Source organism: Cupressus sempervirens, chromosome 1 (assembly GCF_028749045.1).
Source record: "Cupressus sempervirens isolate cs-2001-9-10 chromosome 1, ASM2874904v1, whole genome shotgun sequence".
NCBI lineage: Eukaryota > Viridiplantae > Streptophyta > Pinopsida > Cupressales > Cupressaceae > Cupressus > Cupressus sempervirens.
In genome coordinates this window covers 484,870,157-484,880,638 of record NC_143118.1, presented here as the reverse complement: position 1 = coordinate 484,880,638, position 10,482 = coordinate 484,870,157, and the positions used below count along the sequence as shown (strand labels likewise).

The 10,482-nt window shown below is 33.7% G+C and overlaps 1 protein-coding gene across 1 annotated transcript; it reads right to left on the bottom strand.

Moving 5' to 3' along the window:
- Positions 1-8,182: 8,182 nt before the first annotated feature.
- Positions 8,183-9,699, bottom strand: LOC149578375 (uncharacterized). The gene is made up of 2 exons (XM_089800492.1): positions 9,349-9,699; positions 8,183-8,798 (listed from the first exon to the last, which is right to left on the bottom strand). Exons 1-2 carry the CDS (start codon positions 9,418-9,420, stop codon positions 8,394-8,396), a joined length of 477 nt encoding a protein of 158 aa, XP_089656618.1. The 5' UTR covers positions 9,421-9,699; the 3' UTR covers positions 8,183-8,393.
- Positions 9,700-10,482: the final 783 nt, after the last annotated feature.

Genomic DNA, 10,482 nt, shown 5'->3' with positions numbered 1-10,482 from the left:
CTGATTATAGGCAAGGCCAGGGTTGGAGGGATCTTATTGCCATATTAGAGGACCTAAATCCTGTAATGACTATTCTTCACTCTGTAGCTGCGAATGAGGATTAGGACCAACTTGTTTGGGAGAATAATTTGGATGGTACCTCTTCAATGGCCTTGGGATACCAAGCTATTATGAGGTAGGATTCGAGACCAGACTAGGCTAAGGCCTAGTTCCTTGGTCTTATCCCTAAAATCAATATTTTCTTCTATATTTTACTCTAGAATAGGATACTAACTATAGAAAACTTGATCAAAAGGGGTCTTCTTATTCCTAATAGATGTGTCCTTTGCAAAAACCAAGTTGAGATGGTAGATCACCTATTTATACATTGCTCCTTCACTAGAGAGATTTGGTCTTTTTTCAGTCAAGCTTTTGGGTTGAGTTGTGCTCTCCTAACTTGACTATTCAATTCTTCAGGCAGTGGGATAATTCTTGACAGGGATTTGGGCTTCAAACTTTAAGTAAATGGGCCTTGCCTCATTTTGGATGGGGTATATGGAAGGAACATAATAACTGGATCTTTAGGGATGCTAGCCTTTCTACTAGAATTGTGTCTAGTAAAATTCAATATTCCCTAATGGAAAACTATATGTTTATTAAAGGATCTCACCCTTTCGCAGGTGATAATGGTAGAAGTATTGATACTCAAACGAAGAAAGGAGTGTCACTGGTCTTTACCTTGGAAAGGTTGGCACAAAGTCAACTTTGATGGTGCACCCAAAGGCAACATAAGAGTGGAAAAATGTAAAGGGGTGATCAAAAATAGTCATGGGTATGGTATTGCAGCCATTACTTTCCCCCTCAGATACTAAAAAAAATCATTATGTGGAGGCTTGTGCCCTTCAAACTACTAGATTAGCTAAAGAGGTAGGGATCAAATGCCTATGATTGGAGGGGGACTCAAGTAATATTATTAAATGTTGAAGGGGAGAACACCCTCCATCATGGAGTATTAAGAATATGATGGAGGAAATAAAAAGTATTTTTCTTTCCTTTGAAAGGGTTTTTGTGTCACATATTTACCGTGAGGGAAATGTGGCTACTAATTGGATGGCCAATGAGGTAGTAAGAAGGGACACATCACAGATGGTCTAGTGGAGAGGGATTTTTGATGGATGCTAAAAGTATAATTGAGCTAGAGAGAATCCATGGGAGAATGGGAAACATAAAGTGTAATTATGGCAGTTAATGTTGTCAATCAAACTTATATAGTGATGAGAGCTTGACACGGGCTGATTCAAAGGTATCATAATTGGAGGGGTTTTGGCACATTTTATGGGTGATCTTATGGGAAACTAGTAATTACTTCTTCTATTGCTTTACCGAGGGTGGAGGCAAGTATAGGTTGTTAAGAATAAGGTGTCTCAACCTTTGATAATTCCTATTATTATTATTTGTTTTGTAAATGTATTTTTCGCAAATAATGTAATTAAGTGTGAGTGTACATGTCTAGTTGACATGTTGATGTGTCACTCCACTTGCACGTATCATCATCTTGTACTATGAAGGATTCCTATGATAGATTACTATGACGGATTCCTATGACAGATTCCTATGATGGATTCCTATGATGCATAAGAGATATCTTTGAAATATTTAATTATGTGTAAAGAGATCATGACTAAAATGGTTATGACAGATTCCTAAGACATGTAAGAGCTATCTTTGGAAGATTTAATTATGTGTAAGGAAATCATAACCGAAATGGTTATGATAGATTCCTATGATGCATAAGAGCTATCTTTGGAAGATTCCCTAAGTGCATCATATAAGCACTTTGAGGGCCATAGATAGTTGTGTAGAGTCTGAGTAGTGTATTGTTGGTTACTATTGGATAAGTCTTCCATGTCTTGAAAGAGCTTGCACTGTAAGTGTATTGTAACTTTTGAGTTGAAGATAATACATTGTGCAAGTTTTGGAGGGGTGGGGTTGTTTTATAGAAAGGTTTTTCCCCACTAGCATATCTTTGTGTTTGTGTTTTCTTTCTCTATCTATTTTTTGTATTCATGGTGGATTGTAGTATTTTTGTTCTAACAAAAGTGAATATGAAATTGTAAGGATTTAAAAAGAATTTGCACAATACTTTCCTTAAGAGATTAGTGTAGGAAGTTGTTTCCGCACCTGAGTTTTCTTACAAGTGGTATCACAGCTTGATCAACTTTTGGTCCTAGTTGTTGGGTAGGGTTTTTTCAGCTAATCTCAAGTTGAGTGGGAGCTTTGTGCAGAGCATTCTAAATCTTATTTTTAGATTGAGATGGCTAGTTCATCATACGAAAAAATGGAGGTGGAGAAATTTAATGGCAGTAATTTCAAGCTATGGAAACTCAAGATGGAAGACTTGTTTGAAGATCATGATCTATGGGAGGTGACTTCACTTGATGTGAGACCTACAACAATATCTCAAGTAGATTGGGATCTCAAGGATCAGAAAGCTAAGGGTCTCATTAGAATCTATCTAGTTGATTCAGTTCTCCTGAATGTTCTTGATGAGAAGATCATAAACAGTTTGTGGACACAGCTTGGGTCTATGCATTAGGCCAAATCTTTGGTGAACAAGTTGTTCCTAAGGAAGAAGTTTTATTCTCTAAGAATGGAGGAAGGAGGATCTATTATAGATAATCTAAATTCTTATAATTTATTGATTGCACAGTTGACATCATCTAGTGTCAAGAGAGAGGAGGAGGATTGATGTATGACCCTATTATGTTCCTTTCCAGATTAATGGGACCATCTTGTGATGGCTCTTGGAATTACTTTAGTCACTTTCAAAATGGATGATGTGGTGTCTTCATTATTATCTGAGGAGACAAGGAGAAAGTCATCAGATTTGACTAAGGAAGCTCTTGCTATTCATGGTAGATCCAATGACAGAGGTAAGAAAAATGAAAAGTAGTCTGGAAAGAGTAGATCCAAATCCTATGGAAAATCAAAGACTTATGGAAAGTCCAAGGCAAAATGTTGGAACTGTAATAAGACTGGGCACTTCCATAAAGACTGTAAAGAGCCAAAGAAGAAGAAGAAGGCCTTAGATTCAGGTTCAAAAAAATCTCAAGAAGATGGTGATGCTTTCATCGCAGTCTTGGTAGCACATGCATCTAATGATGTGTGGTTGATAGACTCAGGTGCTTCTTTGCAAATGACCTCTCATCAAAGTTGTTTCTCAAAGTATGAAGTTTTTGATGGTGGAAAGGGGGTGATGATTCTCACCTAAAGATAGTTGGACAAGAACAAGCCAGTATTAGATTCGTTGATGGACAAGTAAAGGGGATCAACAGGGTAATGCACATCCCTAGTTTGGCACGAAACCTGTTATCTGTAATTATGATGAATGATGTAGGTGTACAAGTTATTTTTTCTAAAGATGGATGTAAGATGATGAGAGGAGTTATGGTGCTTGTTAAGGGTACTAGGAGAGGTACTCTATTTCAGCTTGATGCATGCATTTCTTAGTGCAATAGTTCTTTTATTTCAAAGAAGAGAGCAACTATCACTTCATTTCTACCATCTGAACAAGAAGTAAAGAAGACTGGGGTTATTGGTTTCGACGGCAGTGCATCATTTGTACCTAAGGGTGCAAACACATTGGAAGGAAAGCTTTCTACAGAAAAGACAATGTTGTGGCATATGAGATTAGGCCACATTGGTGAGAAGGGTCTCAAAACCCTGAAGAACAAGAACCTTGTTGAGGGGTTAAATGATTGTAATCTCAAGTTTGACTTCTACAAACACTGTGTCTACGGTAAACAAAATCATGTTCAATTTTACTCTAGTTCTCACAAATCTTCTAATTTTTTGGATCTTATTCATTCTAACATTTTTGGTCCTATAAAATTTCCTTCAATCTCCAAGTCTATATTTTTTGTATCTTTCATAGATGATTATAGTAGAAGGACATGGATTTATTTCTTGAAAAGTAAGACACAAGTCTTTAGTTGATTCAATGAATTTAAAGCCCTTGTAGAGAACTAGACTACTAAGAAGATTAAGTGTGTGAGAACTAACAATGGTGGTGAGTTTTTCTTGGCAAAGTTTGAATATTTTTGTAAAGAACAAGGTATCGAAAGGCATAAGACAACTCCTTATACCCCACAGCAAAATGGAGTTGTAGAAAGAATAAACATGACACTGATGGAGAAGGCTAGAAGTATGCTTAGTGGAGCTAGTCTTGAACAAAAGTTTTGGGCTAAAGCTATGGCCACTACTTGCTATCTAGTTAACAGATCTCCTACATTAGCTCTTATTGGTAAGAAACCCATGGAGGTGTGGTCTAGTAAGAAGCCTTCAATTAGACATCTTTGTGTTTTTGGTTGTGAAGCTTATGCACATGTTCCAAAGGAGAAAAGATCTAAGTTGGAGAACAAAGCTGTCAAATGTATTTTCATCAGATACGATGTTAGTATGAAAGGATACAAGCTTTGGGACCCTGTGACTAGTAAGGTGTTGTATAGCAAAATTGTTATTTTTAGAGAGCTAACATCTTCTCCTATTGTGCTACAACTAGATGAAAAAGAAAATAAAGAAGATATTGTTTAGTTGCCTCTTACCCCTGAGAAGACTCAATAGAAAGACCATGTTGGATCTAATGATGAGGAGAGCTCTAGTAGCTCTAACAGTTTAGAAGAAGAGGAAGAACAACCTCAACCTTAGCCCTTAAGGAGATACATGAGAGTAAGGAAGTAGCCATAAAAAATTTGGTTATTCTATGTTAGATTCCAATTGTGTATTTTCTTTGATTACTAACATTGATGATCCTAGATCTATGAAAGAGGCTTTGGATATGGAAGATGCAAGTTCTTGGATCAAGGCCATCGATGATGAGATGGCTTCATTGGATAAAAACAAAACTTGGGACCTTGTACCTTTTCCTAAAGGATGAAAACCTGTTGGTAGCAAATGGGTGTTCAAGAAGAAATTATGTGCAAATGGAAATGTTGAAAGGTACAAAGCTAGATTGGTTGTGAAATGGTATTCACAGGTAGAGGGAATAGATTATGGTGAAATATTTTCTCCTATTACAAAGTTGACATCCACTAGATTTTTGTTATCTCTTGCTGCATCATATGTTTTAGAGATAGAATAGATGGATGTGAAAACAACTTTCCTTCATGGTGATTTGGAAGAAGAGATTTATATATCACAACCTGAGCACTACATTGTTAAAGGTAAAGAATCTTTGGTTTGCAAATTAAAGAAGCCTTTGTATGGTTTGAAATAATCTCCTAGGATGTGGTACCTTAAGTTTGATGCCTTTGTGTTGTCAATTGGATTTGTGAGATCGAAATCAAATCATTATGTTTATTTCATATTTGAAAATGATCACCTTCTTATTGTTGCATTATATGTTGATGATATGTTGTTGTTTGGGAAGGCTAAGGGTATGGTTTTTATTTTAAATCTCAGTTGTCAACATAGTTTGAGATCAAAGATCTTGGGCTAGCATGGTACATTTTGGGTATGGAAATCAGTCGAGATAGGTCTAACAAAAAACATTGGTTGAGTCAGAGTAAGTATGTGATGTCTATGTTGGAAAGGTTCAACATGGTAGATTGTAGACCATTGTGTGTTCCTATTTCTATGGGAACAAAGTTATCTATAGATGATTGTCCAAAATCTCCTCGCGAGGTGGAGGACATGAGTAGAGTACCTTATGCTAGTGCAGTTGGCAATCTTATGTATGCTATGGTCTGTACTAGACCAAACATTGCCCAAGCAATGGGAATTTTGAGCTAGTTTATAGCTAATCCTGGATGGGTACATTAGGATGTAGTTAAGCAGGTATTTAGATATTGGAGGGGTACATCAGATTAGCCTGAGCAAAAGAAGGAGAGTGGAAAAGAGGAAGAGGGAAGAGGAGGTATCCTCGGATAATAGCCAATCAAAGACTGACAAGGCTAAGGCCAAGGAAGAGCTGGAGCTCAAGAAAGTGGACCTAGCTAAAGAATTAGTGCTCTAATAATTTATCCTAGTTTATGTTTGTTCCCTAGCTTTTGGCCTTTTTTCTTTTTGTTTCTGTCTGTTGGTCGGGTTAGGCTTGTTGTTTTTTCTATTGCTTGGTTTCTATACCTAAACTTTTAGTAGTTTTTATGTTGTCAACTAGCGGGTTTCAGGAACCCTTGTAAAAAACTTGTTTTACTTAATAAAAAACATAAAATGTGTGTTAACAATTACATAATAATATTATTTATTAGTAAAATAATTTTTGAAAATTCATATATTTTATATTCTAAATTACTACTACTGTACACAAGCATATAGTAATATTAATAAAATAGAAACATATATATTAAAATATGCTATATTTTTTATAGGTATTAAAACATCCTATATTTTATTTAACCGATAGGCTTATATGTGGGAGCTTTAATCCCATAAATGAATTTTTTTGCCGAAAAGTTGTATAGTTTTTCTTTTCAGATTCAATTATTTTTTATGATCTTTCCTTAAATTTAAGACAAATCTACAATAAGAAATAAAAACTTGCCTTTTTTTGGTGTTGTATTGGATATCAAGGAAGACTTTAGGCTTGGACTAATACATGTGTTGATTTTTAAAGATTAGGTATATTGTAGTTTATATTCATAAATTCAATTGGTTTGAATCTATATTAATTTGTATGATCATACTCTATTATTTTTATAGGAATCTTTAAACAAATGTATGATTTTATATTGTATGAATCTATAATAATAAACATGTGATTTATCTGAAGAGAACTCATAGGAAGATATGCCCATGTTTTAACCATAAAAAGAGTGGCTATGAAATGAATTTGCAGGCTTGGATTTTTAAATGTCATTTTTAGTTACTTTAATTAAGCGACATAAAATACTTTATAAGATGAGTGAATCTAATGAAAATAATTGATGAGTAAGTGATTTCTACTTCAAATTAGTGTTCACTCAAAATTTAATAGTGTTTTATTTTAATTTTAAAGGTTTCATATTTGATTGAAGCATAATGCCTCAACGAGTCTTGAGAGATAAATTCTACCCTCAAAATTCATTTAAGTCATATAAAATATTGTTAAGAATTTTAAAATTTTATACTTTAATTTTATATTTTTTATTTACATTTAGATAAATGATTTTTGTTTATTTCTTAATACATATAAATATTTTATTAATAATATTTAGTATTTAATTTTTATTAAAATACAAATAATTTTTATTAACTGCACGTAACAAAAAAAATTAAAATTAGAAAATACTATTGTTTTTTATTCCTTTTTCTTTTGGTTGAAAATTAGAAGGATTCTAAAAATGAAAAAATAACAAGTTGCCTTGTTCTTTTCCATTATTCATATCCCTTTCCTATTAACTTGTATTAAATATCATGAAATATTTTTAAAAAGCATTGGTCTAGTTATCATTTTAAATAAAAAATGTTAAATATATTTTATTGAGAGAAAATTAATATATATAGATTTGTTCATCTAAAATTATTTAATAAAAAATTGTGATGTTTTAGTCTATATTTATCCAAAATTATTCATTTTGAAATTAGTTTCATCTATAAACACATAGAAAGGTACAACAAATTTTTATCAAATGATTTTTCCAAATATCATAAGAATTGAAATTAAATAATATAAAATGATTTAGTGAATATAATTATAGAAAAAAGACGAAAAAAACAAAAAAAGACGAAAATCACCCAATCTAAATTAAAACTATATGTTTTAAAATAGAATAATTTTAGAAAATAATTCTAAAGAAATATTGTTGTCTATTATAAATTGTTAGCTTATAAAATATCATGAAATATTTAAATAAATTATTAGCCTTAAGTTTATATTATTAATAAAAATAACATGTTAAGAGGTATTTTCTATTAAATATAAAATGATTGTTGAAAGAGAGAAATAGAGATTTTATAAATTAATAATGTCCATAATTTTATCTACTCAAAATCATTCAATGAAAAAGAGTATCATCTATACTTTGTATTCATCCAAAATTATCATTCAATTAAAAATTAAAATTAAAATTAAAAAATACTTCTATGTAAAAAAATTATTCATTTCAAATCACTCAATGTAAGTTAAATACATATTACACATGTTTTAAAACTCAATGATTTTACACACGTTTTAAGATAGAAAATCTTTATTTGAGTAAAATTACTATCAACAAAAGCGTGCAACTGCGTAACTATAAGAAATTTTGATTTATGAAAAAGGGCAATACCGCCTCCTCTACAAAATGTACCAATATAAAAAAAGATTTGCTAAAATCAGTGACTTTTTCCAGTTTCCTACCACGAAATCTACAGAATTAATGTGGAAAATCTTCGAAAAATCTATAGATTTTCAATGTTTTGAAATTTGTTAACAGTTGATACCGCCCCTTTGGAATTCATGTGATGAGATAGAGTGGCTGAGGCAAAGGAATTGGATGATTCAACAAGGTATACGGGAACTCTGCTTCTTCAGTGTTAAATGTTGGAATTAGCGGGCCGCTGGAACTGCGTGATTGAAGATTGTTCACCACGTAAATGGGTCCTGATACTGATTTCAGTTTCGACCCTCTCGCTGGGGAGTACATTCCTGCCTTGCTCTTCTTCTCACCCTCCCATTTCCTCCAGAAAAACAGAGACTTCTTCCAAGATCTCTTTGTCTTCTTCAGACCGTCCACACATTTCTGCCGCTCCCCTGAAAAGCATGAAACGTCTGCAATCAATGGCGGGTGCTTCAATTGCGGTGGGCTACTGCTACTGCTATTGCTCACTGCCTTCTTATTCTTCCGAGCTTCTGCAAGTACCTGTTCAACATAACATAACAGGGGAATGCGAATGATTGTATTATAAACTCTCCGTTTTGGGCTTTTCTGATTCAGCCTGTATTCATATTACATTCCATAATCCATTATCAGCATGAAAACAAAACAAAATCGAACTACGGTCGATCAGAAGGTATCCCATAGATGTACATTATCCGACAAACTCCAAAGTAGTATACAACTCATAGAAAAAGCAACAGGCAAACCCTTTTAAGACAAGAAGATAAATCACACAAAAACTCTCTTCAAACAAGTTTTGTGAAATTTCAATTGTAGTTCCCTCCTCCATAGATGCTTAGAAAGTAAAAACGCCATTTGCTACCTTCATATGAGTAATTAGATCAGAGAGCAGTCGCAAAAAGAATGATGAATGGCTTTTTCACAGTGCACAGTGGAAGGAAGCAGATAGTATTGAGTTCAATTGTCCATGCTTTTTCAATGGGCATTTCAGATCTCATTAGAAAGAGAGAGCAAATGGACGACGCCCAATGCTGTATCAAAGGAAAAAAGTAAGAATTGGGTAGAGGAGTACCTGGGCGTAGTGCAATTGGGGATCAAAGAAAAAACTATCAGACATTTCAAACACTGAATTTGTTGCAGACATATTTGCGTAGATGTATGGAAACCCTTATAAGCCAATCTCACTGGAGCAGATTGAATCGGATCTTAATGTAAAATCACTCAATCAAACTTGTTGCGCAAAGCCTTGTACAATGATTAGATGCCCTTTGAACTGAATGCCAATTCTTAAGCAAAACAAATCGTTTGAATAAGAAGTTCACTTCATGGCTTCTGATTGTATCAGAGAAAGAAGATATCAAACTTCACGCAGACTTCATCCGAATGCAATTCATGTCTGCCACAGAAGCAAATGAAGAAAAGTGGGTTTTGCAAGGGAATGCCATGTATATATAGATATTCATCTTGCTGTGGTTGCAGGGTACTAACACGGTGGAAAACAGACTTGATTCTTATTCCAATTGCGGTTGGTTAATGAAAGCAAAAAAGTTGTGGGCTCTTATTTAATGGAGAGAATCGTATTGACGAGGGTATTAATACTTTTGACTAGAGACTTGGTATTCTACTGTTCCTAATAATAATATTACAGTTGCTGACATTGTGCAAATTTGCTGCCCCTGTTGGCGTGCAAAAGGAAATTGAGAGGTGCAGTGGACAAGTACACGGCAGTGGCAGCAATGAAATGTTGTTGGGCCATTCCTTCAATCTTTCTCCCGTACAAACATGATTCGTATCGGCCATCGGCTTTGATGCGACAGTAAGGGCACCGTAACGGAAAAAGATAAGAACGCATACCCATCCGTATACGAAAAAGATCATGGGGAAGATCCCCATAGTAGTTAATTTTGTGCAAATCTAGTTTATAAATGGTATATGGGATTTTGATATTTTTCTTTGTAAATTAGTTTTTGGGCATTATCTATAAACATTAGGATTTATTGGACACACATGGACAAAAAAATGATCATTTCAAAGTATCCTCTCAAACATATTTTCTATTGCTTCACCACTCCTTTGCTTCCACAACTAGTAAATAATCTAATAATCGTGTATTATTAACAACAATAAATTTGTACAAGCGATCAGATAATTATTATCCTTGTACAATTTGATAGTTAAGAATTTATTTTGTTAATATAAGCATCAA

What these genes read in the sequence shown, in the direction of transcription:
- LOC149578375 (XM_089800492.1), bottom strand. Translation starts at nt 9,420, where the DNA reads ATGTCTGCAACAAATTCAGTGTTTGAAATGTCTGATAGTTTTTTCTTT. An exon ending in CCCAATTGCACTACGCCCAG is followed by an intron (nt 8,799 to 9,348) that starts GTACTCCTCTAC and finishes TATGTTGAACAG; the next exon opens with GTACTTGCAGAAGCTCGGAA.